The 25,532-nt window shown below is 41.6% G+C and overlaps 1 protein-coding gene across 1 annotated transcript in view; it reads right to left on the bottom strand.

Annotated features, from left to right (window-relative positions):
- kdm4b (lysine (K)-specific demethylase 4B) overlaps positions 1-25,532 on the bottom strand; it is a 42,969-nt gene that overhangs the window by 3,403 nt on the left and 14,034 nt on the right. Inside the window, exons 7-20 of the mRNA XM_085381663.1 lie at positions 20,804-20,907; positions 19,333-19,470; positions 13,152-13,348; positions 12,831-13,078; positions 12,417-12,658; positions 11,879-11,999; positions 10,113-10,273; positions 9,784-9,982; positions 8,136-8,212; positions 7,751-7,806; positions 7,465-7,573; positions 2,365-2,553; positions 1,177-1,353; positions 597-716 (exon numbers count right to left, since the gene is read on the bottom strand). Coding sequence (XP_085237789.1) covers positions 597-716; positions 1,177-1,353; positions 2,365-2,553; positions 7,465-7,573; positions 7,751-7,806; positions 8,136-8,212; positions 9,784-9,982; positions 10,113-10,273; positions 11,879-11,999; positions 12,417-12,658; positions 12,831-13,078; positions 13,152-13,348; positions 19,333-19,470; positions 20,804-20,907 — 2,138 coding nt within the window. The remainder of the gene's footprint in view (positions 1-596; positions 717-1,176; positions 1,354-2,364; positions 2,554-7,464; positions 7,574-7,750; positions 7,807-8,135; positions 8,213-9,783; positions 9,983-10,112; positions 10,274-11,878; positions 12,000-12,416; positions 12,659-12,830; positions 13,079-13,151; positions 13,349-19,332; positions 19,471-20,803; positions 20,908-25,532) is intronic.

The raw sequence follows: 25,532 nt of genomic DNA, 5'->3' as shown, positions 1-25,532 counted from the left end.
TAATGCCCGAGTCAAAACGCTCCACCATAATCTAGAAGGGCCGCCTGGCTTCTTGCACACTGAATCTCCAAGAATCGAGAGCCAAAGCAGAGGGTGGGGCAAAGCAATTACACAGAACATCCCAAAGTTCACATGTTCACTCACTTTTGAGTCATGCTGCAGAAGAGCATCAGATAAAATATGGAAAATGATGCCCATGCTCACAGTCCTCACCTAACAGTCGATTTCTATTTTTTTTGCGCTGCAGCCAAGCTTTAAAGCTTTATTTAGAGATGATTTTCACGGTCTGGTTTGACTTGGAAAGGTTTATACATTTACACATACATTTATTCACACACACACACACACACACACACACGTTTTCATATCTTAGTGAGGGCATCTCATTGACATAATGCTTTCCCCAAGCCATGTACCCTAACCATAAAAAAATTTGCAGGTGTTTGAACAGCAGCATCTCAGAAATCCGACTTACTTTCTTGTGCACTCAGTTATTAAGAAACAACATCACAAGTTTATCTATGAATGATGCAAACTACAGCCACACACGCTCCAAACTCTAGCAGATGTGAGGGCTCGTGTTGTGCTTCTCTTACCTGGTAGAGTTTGTGGATATGTGGTTTGACAAAGGAAGCGTTGAGGATTTTGCCTTCGTGTGTGCCGACCACAACAAGCTCTCCCACTTTAGGAGGGCCACTGCGCAGACAGTCATGACTCTGAAGAAGCGGGAAGGATGAGCGAAAGAAAAAAAAAAAGTGCTCAAAACATCTTCGTGTTACATTTTACAAACAAGAATTTAGTTAATAAAGTCTGAGGCTAACATTTTCATCTGGTTGCTGTTATTAAATGTGGGTTGACTTTTTCATTTCTCTGCAATTCAAACAGCTTGTTCTGGTAGGTTACACACAATTGATTTTAAAGTTAAATTTGATCAAGTTTCTCAGCAGATTTCACATTATTAAAAGTCATGTTTGTTCATAACTTACAGCACTGACTCATTAAAGGTTATGCGAGTTTACATTCAGTCATTACGTTTTCATTTGTTCAGATTCTCAAGTTACAAAAGCATGTAACAGTTGCTAGGATATTTCTTTCAGCTATTTAAAAAGGAGATTATTTTTAACCCGTGTCGATTGCACGCATGTAGGTGTCTGCCTTGACTCCGAGAGAACTCACCATTATGTTTTCCGGGTACAAGTTGTCACAGTATGAGCCGTCGTCGAAGTTGACCTCGTAGAACGTCTGTCTGGCCATGCCAATGACGGTGCAGTGGTAATACCAGGAGTTGGCGTTGCGACCTATCACCCTTTGCCCAAGGGTTGGCTCTTGTGGGCCTTTGGGTGTTGGTCGAGGCTTAAGAAAAGAAAGAAAAAGGGGAGGTTTAATTGGAAATATGTGGCTTCATTCAGCAGGAACACACTGCGTGTTCTGTCATTATTCCAAAAAGTGACAATTAAAACTTCAGTTTTGTCCTGGTTAAGCTGTAAAAAGTTTTCTGCCATCCAAGATCTTATATCCAAGATACAGTTAAAAAGGGCATCCATTGGTCTGGTGTCATCAGGAGACACGGAGATGTACAGCTGTGTGTCATCAGCGTAACTGTGGAAGTTCACTCCATGCCTCGTGACACACGAGGAGAAAAAGTCTTTATGACTTTTTCTCCTCGTGTGTCACTTTAAACCACTTAGGGTCAGATTTATGAAACGGAAACGGGGTATAATGATGTGCAACACCCAAACAGCGCTCACACCTGGGGTTAGTTTCACAATCATTACACTGTTTTCTAAACATTTTTCAATTTCAATACCAAGCACAAAAAATAAGACATGCTATTTTTTTTTAGCATTAAATATCGATGCAATAAAGGGCAGCAAACGTCTCCATATATATTTTGCCCTTTGAAGAAAGAATTTTCAGAAATAAAAATGCCAACAGTGCTTTAGAAATACAGACAGTGCATTTAAAACCCACTGTGCCACATGGTGCAACATGCTAGTCAGTGTGGCCCTTACACACTCATTAACCCTCAAAAGCCAATAATATCATATTTGATACGTGTGCTTTGAACGTTTTTGAGACTTCTACACGTCATCAGTGTGATTTCTTTTTACCCCCCAAAACAAAAAAAATTCCACGACACATTTTTTAAGCAAAAAACAAAGCCCAACACTCGTTATATTCAGTTTATAGAAAAACACAAAAAGATATACTGGGTTTTTTTTCCTTTTTAAATCAAACAGCTATTCCTGAAGAATGATTAACAGAAAAATATTTCAATATATGACTTTTGACCGTAATTTTACAAAACCTTTTTTAAAATCTGCAGCTTTAATAACTGACCAATTTTCCTGGTTTTGCACTTACCTTTGGAGTGACCTTTTTATGCTTATGGCAGGTGACAGACACCACGTAGGGCCAATCAGCAGGTGTCATGACTACTCCGGCGATTTGGGCACAGGTGACGTGGAAGGACGTTGCACAGTTCTCATACGTGCACTGGATGCAGGCGCCGCGGTTCTGACTAGCAACCTTTCCATGGCAGAACACACACTTCTGCAACAAAAGCAAATAAAAAGCTTCTGTTACGTCTCCATTCCCCTATAACTTCCTCCGCTTATTTATATATAAGCCTCCTTTGATGCTGACAAAGGAAAGAGTTGTCCAAAAGTTTGAACTGAAGTAAAGTAAACTAAATGTGAACTCTTAACATTTCACCCTCACAATTCCAACAAGGTTAAAACAATTAAAACAATTCATCTGCAACAACTACTCCAGTCCTCCAGAACAACCTGGCACGCCATGAAATTGCAGTAATTGTAGGACCTCTCATGAAATAAAGATGGTGGAGAAACCAGCAATGAAACCATGAACTCTCTTCTGTCTGATCTTTGATTCTGTTTGGTGTTCTTACAGGTTTTCACTCATTAAGAGAATGGCTGTTTTCAGTCTTCCCGTTATCACGCTTTTGGGCTGAGTGTCTGTACAGTGGTGACAATTGTGTCTTAAAACTGAACTGTCACTCTGACACTCAGTTCATTTATGCCAATTCATTTTTCCTCCCTCCATCCCTTTTGGCATCTTCCATAACTTGTTTAGCCTCATTGCTCTTCTCTCCTTCCAGATCTCTTAATTCTGGTCTGAAATTCCCAGCAGTCTGCAAACTCTTTGCCTTTTCTGTGACAATTTAATATAACACATGATCCCTGCAAACCCACAACCATTATTTTAATTAAAGTCTTACAACTCTCAGTGCTGACTGCTCTTATGCGTGCATCGTTCAAACAGCAGAGAAGAAATCCCTAGTTTAAAGGGGGAAAAAAATCTTTTTTTTCCTGTTTCTCCTCCTTTATGTGCAGCTGTAATGTGGTGCCAATCAATAAAAAAGTACATTTAAAAAGTCAAACTTCAGTTTTTACTGGTGCAAGGCAGCTACTTTGCCAGCTGGTGAGGTTTTCCCCAGGCAGGTAGGCACCAGAGCAGAGGACAGGATGAAACTCAGCAGCTCAAGAAACATTAGCTGCTTGATTTATTTATATGTAAAGTGCATTGCAGATTAATATTGAGAAGATTAATTTTAAAGAAAAACCATCTTTGAGCTGACTTTGGGATCAAATTATATGAACTCATTGTTAACTGTATTTATTTATTTCTGATGTGGTCATAGCAAAATTATCTTTGCACACAGTGTTTTAGAACAAATTGGTGCTTGCAAATTATAATTATACAACAAGGTGCTGGAAACAATCCTTGCAGATTTTGGTCCCTGCTGAAATGACAGCATCACACAGTTGCTGCAGATCTGTCAGCTGCACATCCATGATGTGAATCTGCTGTCACATTCAAAAAATGCTCACCTAGAGTGAGATCTGTGACTGTGGAGGACATTTGAGTACAGTGGTCACCGTCATGTTCAAGAAACCAGTTTGAGATGATCTCAGCTTTGCCACATAGTATTTTATTCTGCTGGAAGCAGCCATCAGAAGATGGGTACACTGTGGTGATAAAGGGGCAATACTCAGGCAGACTGTGGGGTTTAAACTGCTCAGCTGGGACTAAGGGGCCCACACGAACATTACAACACTACCACCAGCCTGATCCATTGATACAAGGGAGGACGGACCCATGCTTTCATCTTTGCACCAAATTCTGACCCTGCCATCTGAATGTTGGCAGCACAAATCAAGACTCACCAGATCAGAATCAGAATCAGAATCAGAAAGGGGTTTATTGCCAAATGTTGAGCAGGTTTACAACATTAGGAAATTGCTGCGGTGCTTCAGTGCAAACATAGTGTCATAAATAGCACTTAAATAGACATGGAAAAAAATAAAAGTAGGGATAGGAATTAAAAGTGCTACGTGGAAAGATATGTGCATGAGATATACATGAGATATATACATGAGAATAAGAATTAAGAGTGCTACGTTGAAAGATATATACATGAGTGCAGGTGGTGATCAGTGCCAAACATGGAATGATGCAGTGACACAGCGTAGGGTCATGTGTTAGTGGCGGGTACAGTCATATGGTTATTGTTCATGTGTCCAACAGCAGAGGGGAAGAAACTGTTCTTATGGCGAGAGGTTCTGGTGCGAATGGACCGGAGCCTCCTGCCTGAGGGGAGCAGGTCAAACAGACTGTGTCCAGGGTGAGAAGGGTCAGCTGAGATCCGAGCTGCACGCCGCAATGTCCTGGAGGTGTACAGGTCCTGCAAAGATGGGAGTCTGCAGCCAATCACCTTCTCAGCAGAGCGCACAACACGCTGCAGTCTCTGTTTGTCCCTGATAGTGGCTCCAGCGTACCACACGGTGATGGAGGAGGTGAGGATGGACTCGATGATTGCAGTGTAGAACTGCATCATCGTCCGTGTTGGCAGGTTGAATTTCTTCAGCTGCCTCAGGAAGTACATCCTCTGCTGGGCTTTCTTGATGACGGAGGTGATGGTGGGCTCCCACTTCAGGTCCTGGGTGATGGTGGTACCCAGGAAGCGGAATGAGTCCACAGAGGTGATGGGGGTGTCAGTCAGGATGATGGGGGGGAGTGGGGCTGTGTGCTTCCTGAAGTCCACAATAATCTCCACTGTCTTCTGGGCATTCAGCACCAGGTTGTTGTGGCTGCACCAGGACACCAGACGTTCTACCTCCCTCCTGTAGGCAGACTCGTCCCCTTCCGAGATGAGTCCAATAACGGTGGTGTCATCTGCAAACTTGATTAGCTTGACAGACTGGTGGGTGGAGGTGCAGCAGTTGGTGTACAGGGAGAAGAGCAGAGGAGAAAGAACACAGCCCTGAGGGGAGCCGGTGCTGATGGTCCGGGAGTCCGAGACATTCTTTCCCAGCCTCACATGCTGCTTCCTGTCCGTCAGGAAGTCAGTGATCCACCGGCAGATGGGATCAGGCACATTCATCTGGGAAAGCTTGTCTCGGAGATGGTCTGGAAGGATGGTGTTGAAGGCAGAGCTGAAGTCCACAAACAGGATCCTGGCGTAGGTTCCTGGGGAGTCCAGATGCTGCAGGATGAAGTGTAGGGCCATGTTGATGGCGTCGTCTACAGACCTGTTGGCTCTATATGCAAACTGCAGGGGGTCCAGGAGGGGGGCCGTGAGGGTCCTGAGATGGGAGAGAACTAGGCGCTCAAAAGACTTCATGACCACAGATGTCAGAGCCACGGGTCTGTAGTCATTTAGTCCAGTGATCCTAGGTTTCTTGGGGACAGGGATTATGGTGGAGGACTTGAAGCAGGCAGGCAGATGACATGCCTGCAGTGAGGAGTTGAAAATGCCAGAAAACACTGGGGCCAGCTCGTTTGCACAGTGTCTGAGGGTGGCAGGAGACACACCGTCTGGGCCGGGCGCTTTCCGAGCATTCAGGTTTCTTAAACTGCTTCCTCACATCTGCTTCATGAATATGAAGAGTTGTGGTGGGAGGAGGTGGTGTGAAATCCTCTTTTGTGTGGGGTGAGGAGGGGGGTGTTGTAGGTGAACGGTTTGAAGGTGGTGATGGCTCTATGTAGGGGGGAGAGGTGGGGGAATTAGTGTCCAAAGTGTCTCTATTGTTGGGGCCGTTGGAGGTGTGAAGGCTGCCTGATGGCTCGTCAAAACGGCAGTCGAAGTCGTTAAGGGTGTTGGCTAAGAGCAAGTCATCAGTGGAGTGGGGGGTTTTAGGCTTGTAGTTTGTGATATTCCTAAAACCTTTCCACACAGAGGCCGAGTCATTCTCTGAGATCTGCTGCTGCATCTTCTCAGAGTGCTGATGTTTAGCAATGTCCACCTCTTTAGTGAACCTGTACTTGGCCTCTCTGTAGCAGTCCCTGTCTCCGCTTCTGAACGCAACATTTTTCAGATCTTCTGTCCAGTGACCTACTGCAAAGTGTAGTCTCTGTTTCCCATTCTTAGCCAACAGGAGTGGCGACCAATGCAACTGCTGCCATTCTTCCCCCAACCCCTTGCATCAATAAGGCATTGTCACAAAGAATTGCAAAGAATTTTTTCAGGCCATATTTTTGCAAACCTTTGTGATAGTTGTGTGTGAAAAAAATCCCAGCCTGGTTGCCGATGCCTGTTTTAAAGTTTTGCAGGTCATTAAAGACACTTATACATTTTATTTAAGTGACTTGCAGCTCTAAGCTTGAAACGGTTTTCTCACAAGAGCAAAAATCGCAGTTCCTCTACACACAATATGCAAAAGATGCATCAGCTGAGGAATTGAACAGTGTTACCTGAGAAATTCCAAAATAACGAAGACAAAAGTAATGAGTTTTAAATCTCTCCATCACTGGAAACTCAGTGTTCAAAGATGGGAGGGAAAACACTGATTGCTGATCACAGTGCAATATAAACTGGTTCCTAGCATGCGTATTCACATTTGATCAGCGCAGTCATCCAAATCATTAGACCGCAGAGCTTCTCTGCTCACAGTCTTTTAAGAAGAGACTGAGGAAACGTGCTTAGACAGCACTCAGATGCAAATGTCACCCAGCTTGTCCTTTGATAGATTATTCAGAGAGACGGGGAGGGAAAGAGGTGACATTATTTGCAGATTTGTGATAATGCACCAGCAAGCACTGCTACTTACTGTGAAGTAGGATTGGGTGAATGGAGAAGGGGAGCTACCCACGAGATCGATGCAGTTCGTTTGGCACAGCGAGAAATGACAGCTGATTATTCAGCCATGCCCCTCAGCACATCTGTTTTTACCCTATATCATCCCTGGCTTCCAAAAAAGAAGGAGGAGGAGGAAAAAAAATATCTATCCATTCAAACAAAAAAAAAAGCCTGAAATTCACCTAAACAGTATAAGCAAAACAGCTACAGTGCACAATGTACACTAAGAAGCATAAACTTTCGCCAAAAAGAAACTAGGTAAAAATCTTGGATGTATTTCAAAGTAGCTCTCTGCCCGTTTCACTTTACATAACAACACAAAGAGACATGTAACTCTCTTATTTGTCACCGTCTGATCTTACTAGATTCTTGCGGGTTTCTGGGACGGCGCTGACGTCCACTGGCCCCCTCTCAATGGCATCAATGAAACGAGCTTCAGCCACGGCGATAGCACAGATGACATGAACCCACCTGGTGAAGCAATGAATAGTTTGGCGAGAACAAATTCAAAACAGGGAAATATAGATTCACTGTAAGATTTTTTTTATATGAAAATCTTTATTTTGCTCTGAGTATAAGCTTGATGAACCATTATTTGTTATTTTTGTAATTTGTGAATTTCCATCAGCTCAAACACGTGGCACTAACCGGTTGTCTGTGGTAGTCTTCAAAGCTCCCCCTCTCAAGTTACAAAGACAGCACTCCTTAAGAAAAGATAATACGAGAACAGAGAAAAAGAGGATTAAGTATAGAAACGGAGAACACATTGACACCGTTCCTCCCACACCTTAGCCAAATCAGTCTTTTCTAAACAAAGCTTGGTTTGGACTTGTGATTGATGTCATGTTGCCTAGCAGCAATCATTAGAAGAAGAGATGTAGGGTCAACGTGTCCTCAGAGGCTCTAATTCAAGTCAGATCTAATAAACATTTTCAACTAAACCTGCAGTTCTGGAGAATAACTGCTATTCCTGAAGTGGTTTTATTTTATGTGGGGGTGGGATGGGATTGGCTCATTTGCAGCCACCACTCACCACTGTCCAGGCTCCCGCTGCACACCTAGAGCACATCCAGGAATCACCAACAGAGTCAGGCTTCACGCCATAACAACCTGTTAGAGAAGAGATGCTACTGACTGTGCTCATCCATTTCATCATTTCAATGCATCGATATTCAGTGATGACAGCGCATGGCAACATTACCGCCTTTTTTCTATTTCTTTAAACAGATTTTGTACACATTTCTGCAAATTACTTCTCACCAAACATGTTTTTAAGCATTCTGTTCACACTTTCAGCCCATCACCATCTCCAGCTTAAGCTTCTGAAGAAAAGGGCATGCAGGTTTATGTAACACCTGTACATGTGTGAATGATTCTTAGGCAGATGTCTACTCCAGCACAATGAGGAGCAAAGGTGTTTTGACAGGATTTCGTTCTGCTTCGTGCTCTCTTACGAACATCTGCGCCGTTTCCCCAGACTGAGTCAAACTCGTCCCTGGATAACTAATGAACTGGATAATAAGAACCGAGGAGAGGAGGGTCGATGTTGTGATGTGGCACAAAACATCCATTTATGCATACATTTCCAGGAAGGGCTGATTAGCGACACACTTGATGAGTCAATGCGTTCATCTGCATCGTTTACAGCATAAAACTTTACTAAAAATGTTCAGTCTAGATAGACGTCCTTACATTTGGCAATAAAAAGAAGAGCCACGCACAGAGAGATTCCTGGGATGACTCAGTCTTACAGAATCTTAACATCTTTTCATGCTTCGCTTCGACAGAAGCAACATGCCGTTAAAAGTCAACTATATAGTGGAAAGGCAGGGTAAATATGAGCTGGGGAAGTGTATGGTGTGTTGGTTTTTAGAGACACCTTTGCATGACCTTTGTCAGCCTCTTAGCCAGTTTAACCAGAGCTGAGAAGAGTTACACTAGAAAGCTTCACTGAGTCTGGCAACAGGGAATTGAGCAGTCTATTGCACTGCTGTATTGAAGTCTCATCCTCTGTGCCTCTGCCCATTTTCCTGAAACTATTCTCAGGGGTCTCAGGTGTGAGAAAATGTTGTGAGCACTAGATAGACTGAAGTTTATGTGTAAAACTTGCTGGTCCGTGTTGGCATTAATTTATAAAACAGACATTCTCCGCATTATGAATTAAATGCTGATGAACTGGATCAAATTCAGCTCTTTGACAACACAGAGAGGAAAAAGAATTTGAAATCTACAAAGTATTGAGGGGGGAAAAGAAGTCTCCACACTTACAGATCCTTACTTTACAACGATTAACATCTATTATACAGTTTCAGATTTGTGTTTTACCCACTGATTGAATGTGCACGTGGAAAATCAAGTCAAAAGATCAAATTCTTGTGTCCATTAGATACCCGATGTCTCAGCAGGCATACAAATGCTAACTGGCTCTAATCAAAAGCCATATTAAAATTGTCTTTGCTGGAAAGCTTTCTGTTGCAACAACAGTGTTAAATTTCATTACTAGCACAGAGGCAGTGTGTTGCCATCAGATTTATTTTTATTGCTCATCTAATAAAACATCAACTAGTACAGATGTCCGCAGGTGTACTAGTAAGCTCTCTATCACACAGAGGGTACAACAAATGAGCTCGTGTCCCAATGTTAAACCAACACAGCCAAAATCTTTTCAGTTTTATACTTACTAGCATGAACCTGCATTTGGCAAGATGAACAGCAGATCAGGAGGCTGGTTCCATCCTCCCCAATGTGATAGTTGGTGGGTGGTGGCTCCGTGTTTCCTGCTCCGACGCTGAAGCACATCTCTGGGACCAGTGGACGAGTCAAGCTGCCATGACGGGGAAATGAAGCGCCCAGGGTTTCGTTATCAGTGGAGACATCTTTCTGTGGTTGGAAAGATCAGGAAAAAAGACAAGTTAAATGTTAGTTTGTTGCCCACTATTTATGTCTGTTCTAATGGGTCTGACCTGCCATTGTTATATGAACCACTCCTATGTGCCTGGAGTGTACCTACCTTTGTGTACGGACAGAAGAGTGAGCAGACAGCACAGTGTGGTTTGAGCGCAGCTACTGCAGCATTGAAGGCTTTCTCTGCCAGGAAGTTAGGTGAGTGATTCTGCCACAGGTGCTCCTGCTTCTTCATGTCGCTATCCATTGGCATGGGGGAGGCCATATCTGTGGGTAAAGAATTCAAATGCATGAGTGTGCTTGTTAGACGGAGCTGGGGAGGATAACACATACTGCAGTCGTGTTGAGAGATTTGTTACCGCTAATGATTTTTATTTTTCTCTAAAATGCACGTCAAGCATTTTGAGAGAAGCTCCAGAATGTTTTTCATAAGGGAGCTCTCGCCAAGAGACGGGAACAGCACATTCTGGTCCTGCACAATAACAACACCACTCCTGATATAATTGGCTGATGAACACAAACAGCACTGACATCAATAATATGCTGTCCAGAGTCAGGAATCAATTTTAAAGTGATGCCTTGAAGCTACTGATCCAAACACTTTGTCAGACCTGGACCGAAGGCAGGAAGATATTTTCACAAGCTTCCCATTTAAGTGTTTTTTCCCCCTCCCCTTCCACCCTTCACCATAAGTCTTCTTTTTCTCCTTGTCACCCCACCCACCCTTTTAAAGAACAAACCCTAAGTCGGGTCCCCTGCTGCCAACTCAAAGTGACTTTGAAAGCAGGTAATTGGAAGTCATGATCCCCTGATCAATAAGTGTCAGTCAGAAAATGAAAGGAAAAACACTGAAGAGAGAGTAGTCTTGATTTCATTATCTCCATGGGGAGCTTCAGACCTGCTTGTTTTTCTTCCCCCGAATCAATAAGAAAAACAAACAACAAAACAACAACAATAGTATCTTATTCGTTTTTATGTACAAGAGCTGGATGAACCTTTGGCTGTGCAGTCTATCCAGACTCATAATGCTTTTTATGTAGTGACTACTAGGAATTTATTAGATGGGTTCCAAAGACTAGCAACTTCAATTCAAACACTGAAAATGATCACAATATTTCCGATTTCTCCTTCCCTGCTTCCCGTGTTATGGCCAAAAAGGTGTTTTTGTAGAACACTACACCATTATAGTGACGATGGCCAATTACCATTTAGGTAAAAATATATATAAACATCATGCCATGTCTCTTTGTGATGCTTGACATATTTGTGAAATTTCATGATGCCGTCTAAATTTGTGGGTTTGCGGCACCCTTCAAATTCTAATTAGTTCATCTCTGAGTCCAAGTAAACAAATCTGTCGCAAAGCTGAAGTGCTAACTACTTTGGGCTGCTCCCTTATTCACGGTGGGTCACCACAGCAGGTAGCTCTGCGTGTTCGATTTGGCAGATTTTTATGCCGGATGCCTTTCCTGACGCAGGGGATATGTGCCTCCTCCCGGGATCAAACTGTGGAGCTTTCACTAGAATGTGTAAACCACGACGCCGTAGAGACGACACCTGTGCCAAATCTGAAGTAACTACAACAAATCTGTTTCCTGAAAATCCAGTTTTTGTTCTTTTCTTCTGTGGCTCCCTCTGGTCTTTACATCAAACATATTATTGTATTATTTGCTGTTTTTCCCCTCCACAATTTATTCATGTCTACATGAAAACAGCAAGTACAGCACAGCACAGGTTTCAACTGACATCCAGGAAGATAAAATTGTAGATCTACTAGCAGCTTGCGAGAGAAGTTTCTGAACAAGTGTTTGAGACTTTAATAGCAGAATATTTACAATAAATAACTGAAGTGAAGGACAGATATCCACATACCTTTGTCGCTAGCTGGATCTTGTTTGACAATGGACAGAGGGGAGCGCGTGGGTGGCTTGCTGAGGGGGTGGCGGCGACTCTTTTTTATTTCTGTAGGTATTTTCCTCTTGGGATAGGTTGCCTAAAATAAATTAATTTTAAAAAGTGTGTGTCTTATTTTTGTTCAATGTGTTTAACCTTAAAATATTTATCTCCAAATAAAAAGTAATTTGAACATGTTCAAACTTGATATTAATTTAATAAACTGCTGTTTTTCAGAATGGATAAAAAGGAAATGGAAAAACAAGTAATGACTACAGCTGCAAAAACATTTTTTCCTACATTTGTGGATTATTACAGCAAATATTTGTGGATTTTTTTTAGATTTAATTAGCTTGTGTTTTATTAGCCAATTCAGAGTCTACTCTATTGTGATGTAAGCTCACAGCAAATAAAGTATTAAACTGCCACCAAGTGGGGATTACAAACGCTTAAAGAGCTAACCTGTCTGACAGAGTAAAGGAGAAATCTATTGACTTTCAGTCAAGATCGGACTCACCTGGGTGGCACTCACATCCATCTTGTTGTCTGCTAAGATGTCGCTGTGTCTCGGGGACAAAGTGTCTAGATGACGAGCCGTGTCCCTCTTTGAATTCTTGTCGTCAGATGTAGCAAACTGCTTAAACGCTTCCTCGAATCCAGTGATGGCATTTTGGCCACTGGAGATCTTCTTCGGCTTTCTCTGCTTCTTTTTCTCAATGTCGTCTGTCAAGTTCTGTGGTTTGGTTTCTTGTTCTTGTCCTGGAAAATAACAGATGAGGAGATAAAGTCAGAAGTGCTACTGGCTCATTAAAAATGTCTGTATGAGGCAATGAGGTTAAAACTACCGTGTGGACTGAGTAATGACTTTTTAAAGTGGAAGATTCTATCACTGAGGATAGAACTGAAAGAAATGCTTTCATATCTGCCTCACCCTCTGCAGCTGGAGTCTCTACTACTTTAGCGGCGGCCTCAGCAGCCTGCTGCTCCTCGCGCTCCAGGGCTTCCAAAGTTATCATGGCCTCTCGGGCAAGACGTGCTTCCTTCTCCTTCCTACGCTGAGCCTCACGCTCCTCAACCTGACGCTGATACTCGACAGCATTCAGCTCAATGCCTTCCTCTGCCAGGACTTTCACCTCCTCGAGCTTCAGACGACGGAATTGCTTCATCTTCTGCATGGCCCTGTCATAGTTAGACAGCTAAGTAAAACCCTCATATTTACTTTTGAACACATGAAGAATTTCATAATACAAACCTTCGCAGGAGGTTTGCCCGTTGGGCGACGCGATGCTCCCTCCAGCTCTCCAGCTCAGGGCTGGTGAGCTCTGTGGGCTTCAGGTGGTCCAGCACTGTTGTGTCTTTACCCTGCTTCCACAGGTCATAGCGCACGGGTTGCAGGCAGCGCACAAACACATCCATGGAGATCTTCACCATGTCCTTCCGGCAGGAACACTGGAGAGAAAAGACAAGGCTCTACATTAGAGTAGAGAATACCTTTTGTAAAGATGGGACTTCTGTGTGATAAAGGGGGGGGGGGGGGGGTGAAATTCTAGATAAGCATCTCTATTAAGGTCTTTCAGAACCCACTACCCCACAGCCGTAGGACTACAGATTATATTACACATCCGATTTCTGAAAACTCAAAAGAGTAAGTGAGGAGTGATCAAAAGCAGAGGTAACCATTCAGAGTAAACAAATCAAACTTTACAAAGGGGATTAGTCTATCTAGATAATAAAAATCTCTTACTTCCATCTCTGTAAATTACTAAAACCAGAGACAGTCTAAGAGAGAGAGAAGTCACCCAAACAATGCTGAATTGAATCTAATCTGTAAGAGCAAAGATGGTTGTAAAGTTTTAGCTTCTGGAGGAAAAAAAAGTTTGTTAAAACCTTTTTTTGGGGAGAAGTCGGCAAACCTTTTAAGTACATTATATCCAATTTGACTGTTGACTCAAAAGGCATGCAGATTTTATGTCACAGTGACCACAAACAAAGTTAATTTACACACACGAGCATCAAAAAGGGCCATCAGGATTACCAATACAGCTACAAAATGACCTAACTTGCTTTTAATGGTCACAGGTACACAGGCCTAGAGATCTGCAGGTGGCCATCTCCCAGCAACCTTTATTTTCTATGGAAAAATGTATAGACCCCAACCTGTTAGCAAGTGGTTGTGTAGAGGATCGGTCACAAAGATGGTGCTGTACCAAAAAACTTTGGTTAATAGCACTCATAATTTCCATGAAAGATGCCAATTTGTCTGCAAACAATGGCATTTCCTCACTTTTCACAACTTTGTTTTCAGACATATCTCCCATGCAATCTAGTAAGCGCAATGATAGCAATCAAAGTAGTTGTCAGGAGGTTTTCAGTACAGGACAATGCCTTAGGGACTACGAGCAACCTCCAGCAGCCACTCACCAGTTACAGGATCCACACTTTTCCCTGTCGACCAGTGGTTGCCAGACAGTTGCCGGCAGGTCTCTAGGCCTGTGCGACAAAGGCCACACCTGACAAACAGGCTTTAAATATACAGTAAACAACCAGCTGTTCCACTGTGGTGTTGTACATAAACCACTGACCTGAGATACCTTAAAACGTGATAATGACTAAAATACGGCACGAGACAGAACCATTGAGTCATCAGAACTATTGAATCATTGAGCTTACTAGAGAGGGGAACTGTTGCATTAAAAAACTGCAGTGGTGCAGGAGTGAAAAATGGCATGGACATCAAAATGAAGTTTTGAAATACAGGAAACAAATGGAGGGTGGTGTAATGAAAGGGAAAAAAAGAAGAGGAAGGAGACATATGAAGATATTTTTTGTGCCTCGCTTGCTGTGTTTCTTTCAAATCCTTTTATTTCCTGATCTGTATTGACAGCCTTGTGCTCAATTACTAGAAACACAACAGCCCACACCTCCACAGCAAAACAATTTCCAGCCTACATCTCATCTAGACACCACTTGACAGACAGACATTAAAATACTGTGTTGGTGATGGAATGGGGAATGGGAGGGCAAAAAAGAGGGGGTGCAAGTGCAAGCATGGGAACACCTGATTTTTACCACAATGAAACTTTTACTGGGAACAGGACGTGACTAACAAAAAACCCCATCAAAAAACAGCCACCGAGATAAATATTGCTCTTACCCTGATTGTACCTAGCAAAATGTGCATTCTTCACTGCTAAAGAGTCAGCGCCTTGTTTTATTTTTAGGAAGGTGTTAAGAGGTTATGGACATCGTTGCCATCCTCAAGGGCCAGGATGAGTTACACTTTATTGTCATCTAAAAACTTAATTAGATGAAACTCAATTGGAGATGCACAAGATCTCAGAAAACAAAAACCCACTCTGAGGCAGGGAGTCAATGAGCCCTGAAGTATACTTGGGCTCCTAATGAAGCTTAATTATAGGAGCCACAGAAAACCTGAAGCCCGGGGACTCACTGTGGATGCACAGCACTTGCTTCAGTCTTCCTTTATTTTTCAAAGTTCTTCAGTGTAGGGATACTTCTCAGTATATCCAATAGTATAAAACAAAATGAGATTGCATGAAAATGTAAGCATCCAGTTATTTTGTTCATTCTTCTGATGAAACAAAACTAACCTTCAAGATGCTAATAGGAATGGAGAATAATTTCAAAGGTATTTAAAAACATTTTCAATGCAAAATTCTGAATGTGCTGTACAACAGGGCTGCAGATCACCCACCTGCTGAGAAAACAGAGTACAGCAACACAAAGCTAAACCACTACTTTGGTGTTTTTTTGTGTTTTCTTTTGTTTGTTTGCTTCAGTTAGCAAGAAATAAAAATGCTGAACACATTTAAAGACTAAACTGCTCCAATTTTTCTCCCACTCCCACAGTTTTCCCCTCCTTTCCTTCTTTATCTCCTCACATACATCCCCAGATGAGATCAGCTGCTTAACATGCTGAACAAAACGAGAAGATTTAAAACAAAACAGTACAAACGTTCATTAGGAACTGTGGTAAAACAACTGTAAAGTGGCACGAGCCAGGTTTATGATTACATTGCAAGTTGTTGTATTTCTCAGCGATATTTAATGGTCTTCACTAATCTGTGTGGCCGTAAGTCAGGGGTTTATTATCCTCCAGAGTAAAAACTGTCCTTAAAGTCAGAAAAAATAAACAAAAAAAAAAAAAAAAAAAAAATCATTTGTATGTCCTCCTGCATGTAGTTGCTTCTACATTGTACTAACTGCCATTGCAGCAAATATACATTCAGCATGAGTGTCGAAGCTCGGGCTGCTGTGCATTTTTTAGCTATATATAAAGTAGCAAAAATATAAAGTCAAATATGACTATAGAGTTTTAGAAATGGATGATCTTTCTATGGTTAAATTAATCAAATTTCCTCAACATCTGGGCAGAAAGAAATCTCAGCAGCAGGAAGGTTCATTAAGCTGTTCAGAGTGAAAAAAATTAAACTAATTTTAAATTACTTTAGCACAGCAATGCAAAATGGCAAAGAGATTTTTGTTGTTGTTTCTCATGAGCAGCATTAGGGTAATTGTAGTTATAGCATCTTAATTCACCTTGCCCACACTGACACAGCTTCCTAATGTTATAATGAAAATCTCAGTAACATGTCTGTGTTTTACATATGAGCTAAATTTACTGCTGATTTTGGAAACTCTGTGGACAAATTCTGATTGTTTTTGTTAATGACTGGCCTGATTTTGTTGCTCAGTGTCAAGAATCTAGTCTGCATCTTAATGAACACTTCTTTTCTTCTTTTGTTTCAGGCAGTGTTTGCTACATTAACACTGACACAGTCCTTTCTTTAATAAATGTAGCACAAAAAATGCTAAATGTTGAACTATATCATGGACAAAGTTGATGAATACGACTAATAAAAACATATTCTCTGGTCTCATAGAAAAAAAAAAAAAAAAAAAAAACAGACAAGCCTGCAAACAAATACAGAAAAGATGAAGCGAGTCATCTGTAGTTGAATCTTTAGATGAAAAAGTGATGTGATTTAGCCCGGGACCTGGGAGGATGATTTTTGTTCATTTCCTAGACAGGGGGGATATAAAAAAAATCAAAAAAAAAAAAAAAAAAAAAAAAATCACCCTGGAAGCCTGGAGGAACATTAGCAAAGTGTGACTGAGCACCAAACGAGCAGAGAGAGGCTTTCACCAAGAATACAACAACCCCAGAAGACAAACTTTTAACATTCAGAAAAATAATGCTGCAGCAAATGTAAGTATAACAATATGAAGAATCTTTTTCACCGACTTCAATTCGTCAGTGGAGTCTACATTTTGCCGTCTTCCCTTAAATGTGCAAAAGAAGGGAAAAAAAGAAAAATCCTACTGTAGCTAGTCATGCAACACCTTTCTTTTTGATTTCTGCTGTTATTATTCTTGTCATTTCAAAGAAAGCTAGCCATTTCCACACTCAGATCTATGGTTCAAATGAAATTGTTTGAGTTTCAATGCTTTTCTGATATGCTCTGAATGAGGTACTAAATCCATTAAATGCAAAAAAAAATGAAAGAAAATTAAATGGCCAACACCTAACGCACAGCCAGAGGTGGAGAAGAAGGTTAATTAGAACTGTCACGTCTTAAACAATAGAAGTACAACCCCACACAGAACATGCAAGGAATGCTGACAATAGACCTGCTCTGACCGCAGATGTGTTCACTTAGGAAGCCAAACAGATGGGTCAGCAGTTAAGGAGCTTGTCTTTAAAAAGGACTGAGACATGAAGCACGCCCAAATTCTCTCTCAGTCTCTGTCGTGTGCCACCAGCCCGAAAACAGTGACAGATTCGATACCGAGCCCCATCGTTCACTGTCCTGTTTGATGCTGACAGACTAGGGCTCAGCAGGGGGAAGGCGGGGAGGGGAGGGGAGATGAGTTAATGGATGACTGCTTAAGCCAAAGACAGAGAAAGATGGCGGAGTTAAGAGAAAGATTAAGAGAAAATGAGACTTTATTATTGCTCAGGAAGAAGGTGGGATAGTTAAGCCATCTAAAACTACTATCTATATCAAGATACAGAATATAGAGAATATAAGAACTGAATTTTTTTAGGATATTTGGGGAATAAAAGGAAAAGAAATTCGAATAATTATGGCCCTGTGGATGTACGCCTCTATATACAGAGGGACAACCCAAATATAGAAAAACCTTTCAACTTTTTCAGGCATTTAGGATCCACTTATTAACAAGGCTCAGCGCAAGATCTGTGCAGTGAGCAAAAAGGCAAAGAAACGCCTTCAGCAGGTCCTGGTCTCTGGTTCATTTTAGCCAAAGACTCATCTGCTTGGTCCAAATGATTCACTATGAGGCGTCTGCTACTGAGCTGTAAATTACACAGCACAAGTTCTGGGACAATCTTTATAACCATTACACCCAAAGAGTACAGACGCCTGAGTGAGAGAGAAATCTGGCTAGAAAGAAAGAGCCCTGCTCGTTGGTCGAGCTGTTGTATTTTTCCACATTCCTCCAGCTCCACGTGCCGAGCTGTGCAGAATGTCGTGCAGAATGGAAAACTCTTCTTTAACAAACTGAGACAAGCGCAGTGGAGATGCTCCCTTGAGCACTGGTGAAGGGAAGACTGCTGGAGCCTCGACTACTGGTTCTTAAATTACAAGTGGCCACAAGGGTACAGTAGGAAGGCCGAAAATGAGAAAGAGCGAGAAGGGAGGGTGATGTGCTTTTGCAAACTGGCACCTCATAAATCTGACATGCAGCCAAGTAGAGAGAAACCAGGGAAAAGGGGCATGCACACACACAAAGACAGAGACAGAGGACTGAACATGAAATGGAATGTATAGAGAAAAGAAAAGAGGGGAGTTTCTTCCAGAGGACATTGTCGTTGGGCTCCCTTCCACAACCAACCCATGCCCTGTCAATTTCATGCTCAACAGCCCACGGGCAAAGAGGCAGTTTGCGTCAGTGCAAGGATGCAAGGGTACAGTTAGTGTCGGTAACAGATGGTGTGCAGCAGAGAACCAGACGCTGCTTTTATATTTCGATATGATCTATTACTTCATCCCTTCAAAGAAGCAAACACCCAGAGCAGGAAGGCTGCAAAGCTGCCTCTGAATCACACATCCGATCAAAACTATTCAAGTGGAGTGTCTACACTGGCCTTCAGACCTCGTCTCAAACAAGTGCTGACAAAATTTAGATAAAAACCTATTTTCTAAATGGATAGACGTGTTATATAGATGGAGTGCCCAGTTTGCAAAGTTAACATGATCATTAATGAGCATCACTGCTTTTCTTTTAGCCAGATCAGTGTTTTGTTTTGGATGTTTTTGTGAGATCATTTCAAACGTTTTCAAAATCCCCCAAATCACTTTTTCCCATCACTGCTGACACGTTAACACAGCAGACTGAAATTTCTCTGTTACGGTGACTTAACCTCTCTGCAATCAGTCTCATCTTACCAGTGTAGCCATCTTGCCGTAGTCCACCCAGCGCAGCGTGGCAAAGTTTGTGGACTCTGCACAGTTGAAGCCATGGTTGAAGCCGGCGTGGTAGCCATAAGGAAAGGTGATCATGAACTCCCCTTCATTCTGAGTTATCTGTTCACACAGACAAGAAAACACATTTTTTTAAATATCTGAAGGCTGAATTTATCAGTTGTCTCTGTGCACAAGGAAGGCATTAATCTATTTACCAGTTATTTCTTACAGCTATATTTTATTGTTACCACCAGTTGCACAAAGGCTACCACTGACTTAAGGTTTGAGGGATAAACATTGAGTTTGAATCCTTAGAAACATCTTGTCCCTGTTTTTCTAACTTAATTCGACTAAACATGGCTGCTGCTCCGAGTACTGAATTCCTTCCCATGAGCTCAGTGTTATTCTGCAAATGTGCTCTACTTGTCCTCACATTTTAACCACTTGTGTGTGTGTGTGTGTGTGTGTGTGTGTGTGTGTGGGGCCCTAAAACCCAAGCCCTATATATCTGACTGCGGATCTCAACTTCTTTACAAAGCATGGATCTTGGCAATCAAGAGACACATCAAGCCAGATAAGGTGACAGGAGAAACGGAAGTAGGGGGCTGAAAGTGGGAGATAAACTTCTTCAACTAAAGGCAGTGGTTCAGATATCAAAAGTCCCTTTTTTCTACTGCAAGAACACAAGTTTTATTTTTACACTCAAATCAGGAAAGACACTGTAGGTGTGTAACAAGTCAAACGTTCACTGTGATAATGATGTCCTAAGGGGTGAGAAATGAGATAAATGGGGGTAGAGGGGAACCCTTATGCTGACTCTGGAGAACATCAGATGCCTGCTCCATGTCAGCGTTTTTTCCCCCTTCCTCAATCTGCCATAATTTGAAGACTGAACTGCTGAACAGAACAATAACCGATAGGTGAAATGATCCCCAACAATTTGCTACGACAGACACAATATCTTGACTCAAACTAATTTTTCAGAGCCAGTATAAGTTAATAATAAAAGCCCACTTCTTCTCCAGCTGACGCAAGACACACTTGGAGAACTGGGGGAATAAATGCACCACTTCCCATCTTCTGATACTAAATATTTCAAATCTCCTCATTGTTTTAATGTCAATATCTGCATCACAATTTCCACTCTGATCATTATGAGGCTGAAGATGCGTGTGTGCTTAAGCATTGGGGTACAGCTTTATTCCATTTTATAATGGTTGCCTACTTTAGATAGACGTTAGAGTCAGGGCAAACAGCTTTCTTCTATATGGTGTTAAAGGGTGAAACAGTGTCAGCCAGTTTAAGGCAAGTGGGTGGGAGGGACTCTATTGCTACTTCAGCCAGCACTGGTAAAGAAGCTTGTATGACAGTTAACACAGAAATTGTTAACATTACTTTATTACCTCATGGATACCTTATACTGTGTGTGTGTAGGGAAACAGCGGCTACTCACCCTGTCAAAGGGAATGCCATACTTCTTCAGGATGGATGGTGATATCAGTGTCATTTTGTGGCGAAGGAAGGCATCGCAGCCTTGGGAGCTGCCGGGAAAGAAGCCTGCAGAGGGTGAGAGTGAGCATAGGGCATTTTACTGACAACCACAACATCATCTTACTACAACAATCATAGGGCACACACACACACACACACACACACACACACACACACACACACACACACATATATGTTCATGTTATGTTATCTTTTTGTGTTTCTTTCATGAGCCACATTCAGCAAAATCTGTATCCATGACAGAGTTTTGTTCAATCACCACAAAAGACAGATTAAAGACTTTGAGAAAGTGCTGCAGGCCTCTCAAAAACAGCCCACGTTTTGTTTTGTTTTTTTACTCTTGCTAGTTTATGTTTATGTAAACGATTAATCTGTATATTGTAGCAACAGGAGAATAACTGGATTTAAACTCAGAGTTAGTGAGAGAAGAAGATTAATAAGCAAAGCCGAAACCCATATACCAATATTTGGTGATTGGCAACTTTTTTCTTTCATACATAGGAAACAATAAATGCTCAGAAAAAAAAAAAAAAAAAAAAAACTGATTATGTGTAGTTTCATTCATTTAGACTCAACTCTGCTTAGATCAGCTGGTTGTTTTGTTTATCGTCAGGTATCTGGTGTGGTGGATGAGCCAAAACATCAGCCTACTGAAGTACACCAACACTAAAGACAATATGTCAACCGCACTCATAAGCCATCAGGTACATGTTAAAAATGGATTTTGTTCTCACCAGAAACTTCTTTTAAATCCACTTAATAAGCCTGAATCATCGAGTCACCGATTTTACGAACGGAAGCAATTATGCGGTGACTATGAGAGAAACTGTCTAGCAATGAAGTGTTGAGCATGAACAGTAATTTCAAGGACATCGGTTAAGAGCTGACACCAATGCAGCACTTGTTCCTGAAAGCCATTAATTATCATAATCATTTCCTGGGACAACAATCCCCAGATGTCATCATGATGCCCCTGTGGTCCCCTGCCTGTCAGCTGGCACAAGTGAACTTCTTTGAGAAGAAGAAAACTTAAAATGACACGGCAACTGAATACATCAACTACTGCATGGAAATGGGTGACAAAATTTACAGATGAAGCTACTGTACACTGATAGCATCATTGCTTACTCTGATTTTTAGGAGGAAAAAAACCTAATTATTTCTCTTATTCTGTTCTCAATCACTACAGCACCCTAATAGCATGCCTAAAATTAGGTTATGCTGTGAAGCATGCGGGTGTCCGAGACATGAATGGAATCACTCTCCGATCGTGATGCAATATTTTCATCACACTCTGTCTGAATTAGAAACTAACAGTATGTTGCAGTAGTATTACGACCACAATCTAGCATAAACCATTACCAAGAAGCTTGTCAGCCTTTACTGGAATTTAGATTGAATATATTAATTTGCACAAACTGCTTTGTGTAAAGTACAAAAAACAGATTACAGAGTAATTAAAGGAGAAAATCAACACATTTGAATGTACTGCATTAGCCTGATTACTATACAACAGTGATTGGAGAATAGATTTCTATGATCCATTCATATGTGTAATATAATCCCATAAGTGTATTTCGACACTGACAAATAAACAGCCATCTCCAGTTGAAATGCAACCATTTATCTTGTTATTGTTAATCCCACAACCTGGAAAAGGAAATCCGGTTTCCCCTTGACATGGGCAGAAATTAATTCACTGCCCAAAGTGTGGAATAATCACATTACCACAGTGCATGAAGATTCACTGATTGTGGGCCTCCAGGTTGGATTTCTGGGGAGATCTGATGGATGTCACTGTGTGTAAAGGGATGCAACAGCATAAAAGTGAAGCTGGGTGCTGTCTCTCTGTAAAATTGTGATCCAGTTCAGTGCAACCAATGCAAACAGAAACAAGGAAAACCTGTGGGGTTATTTAAAACATGTTATTAATTTGCAGAAGCAGCAGCACTAACAACAGTGACAGTCAGAGGCTACTGATTATTTAAACCATGGTCTCATCTGTTTACTGCAGTGTAATTAATCCGAAAACAATACAATGAGCTGTGCATTAATTACCGATGTTTCCGTCACTAATAAAAGTTACTGCAAGTCAGTGTACTTTATGAGAGGATTCAAACTGCACTAAAGGAAATGTGAAACTGCATTTGCTATTGTATCAATGTGGACTTTTCCAGCTGGAGTAATTTACCAATCATACCCATCTTGTATTATAAAACAAACTCAATTCCTTAAAAACGCTGCCCGCTTTGAGAGCCCAAAATGTCAGAGGTATATTATGATCTCAAAGCCCCGACTCACTCTCTAAAACAAAGGCTCACTTCTGCTCTTGGAGACAGAAAGACAGACTCTGCATAATCAAAAGAATGAATTTCTCCTCCATCGCTCACTCTCCACCCCCTTTACTGCATGTACCCACCAGTGCCTCAAAGGGGGGTCCATCCATGCCTCCACCCAGTTAAACTTTAATGTGACTGACAGTATAATCAGCACCCATTTCATCCTTCATTTTCACTGCATTGTTTCAGCCTCTGTTCCACCCTACAAAGCAAAAGAGGGAGAGGGGGACTCTCTACTCTCCCAGTGCCTGCCTGCCCGTTGGAGCTGATAAAGGTGAATAATGTGCCGACAGAGCCTGCGTATTAATCCCCATTAAAATGCAGCTGGCTTTCTGAGCTCTCCATGGGGTAATATTAACTTAAAGGCTTCATTCTGTCCTTTAGAGTTTGAAAATTAAGTTCCTGCTTCGAACCCTACACCCTCCCCTCCTCTTCACCTTAACCGAAAAGTCTCCCGCCGTGGCAGAAATGAGGAGTGATAGGAGTGACGTCTGTTACCCTGTCAAATGTCTGGAGAGGAGGTTTTAAGTAACCATTGTCCCAGTCCCATTTAGCATCCCTGCAACACTCATAACTGTCTTTTTAGGACCCCATAAACAGTTGGCTGCCTGGAGGATGGCTTTGATAGGTCAGTGAGAGCCTGTTAAATAACGGTGGCAGTGGTGTCCTCCTACTGCCAGCTGGTTAGATAAGAAGAGAGGAAGACAGGAAAGAGCATCAACATATACAATGTAATTAGAAAGCATGTTGCTTGAGATCAGAGATGTTGAGGTTATTTAAATAAAACATTAAACAATTCTGCATACATTGAAATGCATAATTCCCAAGTATTGTCCTAAAACTGCCAAACCAGGCAGATAAAAGTAAGACAAAATGCCCATTTTGCAGTATAATGCTATATTTATTTATAGCGTTTTTATTATCAGCAAAGACTTCAACATGGTCTGTGAGTAAAGCCGTCAATACAATGGGCCCATCTCACAGCAGACTTTTTGACTGGTGTTTTAGAAAAGGCACAGACGGAAGTAATAACAGTAATTAGGACTCCATTCTATTTAGGTGGGCCAGTAAGTCAATGTGAACACCAGGGCTGTGAAACTGAAACAACTGAATAAAATGATGCCAAAGCTGCAGTTGTGTTTAGTACTGGTAGGGTTTGCAGGGTTTCCCCCTTTATTTAGTTTTTAATACTTAATTGTAAAAGTATTACTTGAGAGATTACAGAACTAGGGTGTTTAAGAATGAGGCTCTCTTTGATTTGTACTTAGGATTTGGAATAATTACAAGGTGTTTTTTAATCTTAGATTCTTCTGTGGATTTTTTCATGTCGTTTTCAAACCACAAGAGCAAGTTTTTGCATGAATGAAGCCCAGTGGTGGGCCCATTTGACAAACACTCTTTAAATGACCGTAACTCTGTTACAAACTGTGCTAGAGAAAAAAAATTCAAGTGGTTTTGGGGAGAGGAGAACAAAAGCTTTACAGGGATCTGTATCATGGTAGCAAAAGAAGATTCAGGTACTACGGTCTGAACGCAGACAGAAAAATCAGCTCTGGCTAGATTTTACATTAATGTAACTCCTCAACCATTTTGGGCTAGAGAGAAAATTCACATAGTTTCTAAAAGATGGGATTCAATTTACAATTTTACAGCCAAAACCACAAAATAAGTGCAGGTGGCCTGTGTGATACTTTCGTGATAATGAGCTATCATTATAGACATAAGCCTGACACTCCAGTTTGCATTGCCCTAAGCAGCAGTACATAAGAAGAACTTTAACACAAAGTCAAACATGTTTGGTTATTTCTCCAGCTTTCTTTTGTGGAGAAATTTTAATGCAAACGCTCCATAAACACATTAAGTAGATTGGTTAAGTGTTTTCCCTTTATACCAGCGCAGTAACGGCTACAACCAAACCCCTATCCAACGCTGGCACAGCACTGTGCAGATAGCCAGGGAGTTCCTCCACAGAGGAATTTTTGGCGAGGCTTAATTAAAGGCCAACACCACAAGAAAATCCACTGGTGAAATGATAAGAAATGAGAATAAAAACATAAGAATTAAAATCCTCTCCAAAAAGTGCCTCAGAGCAATTTAGCAAACTGCTGAACAAGTAGAACATAAACACTGATATGTTTTTGACTTCCAGGAGTGAGCTCTCCTCTCACCCTCGGCAGCTGTATTTTACAAATGAGGCAGGTGCTGGATAAGCCAGCTAAGCTGCAATGTATGACTGAACACCCTGCTATAAAAGCTGGCGCTAATGGGATCTCAGTTTTAATGTCCAAAGCCAGGCTACTCTGCGGGTGGTTTTAAAAGTAGCATTTAATG

The sequence above is a fragment of the Rhamphochromis longiceps genome, linkage group LG15, assembly GCF_057381845.1.
Source record: "Rhamphochromis longiceps isolate RC_006_pf linkage group LG15, R_longiceps_female_GT1.1, whole genome shotgun sequence".
NCBI classification, from domain to species: Eukaryota; Metazoa; Chordata; class Actinopteri; order Cichliformes; family Cichlidae; genus Rhamphochromis; species Rhamphochromis longiceps.
The sequence above is the reverse complement of the archived record's forward strand: the minus strand, read 5'-3'. Positions and strand labels throughout refer to the sequence as shown.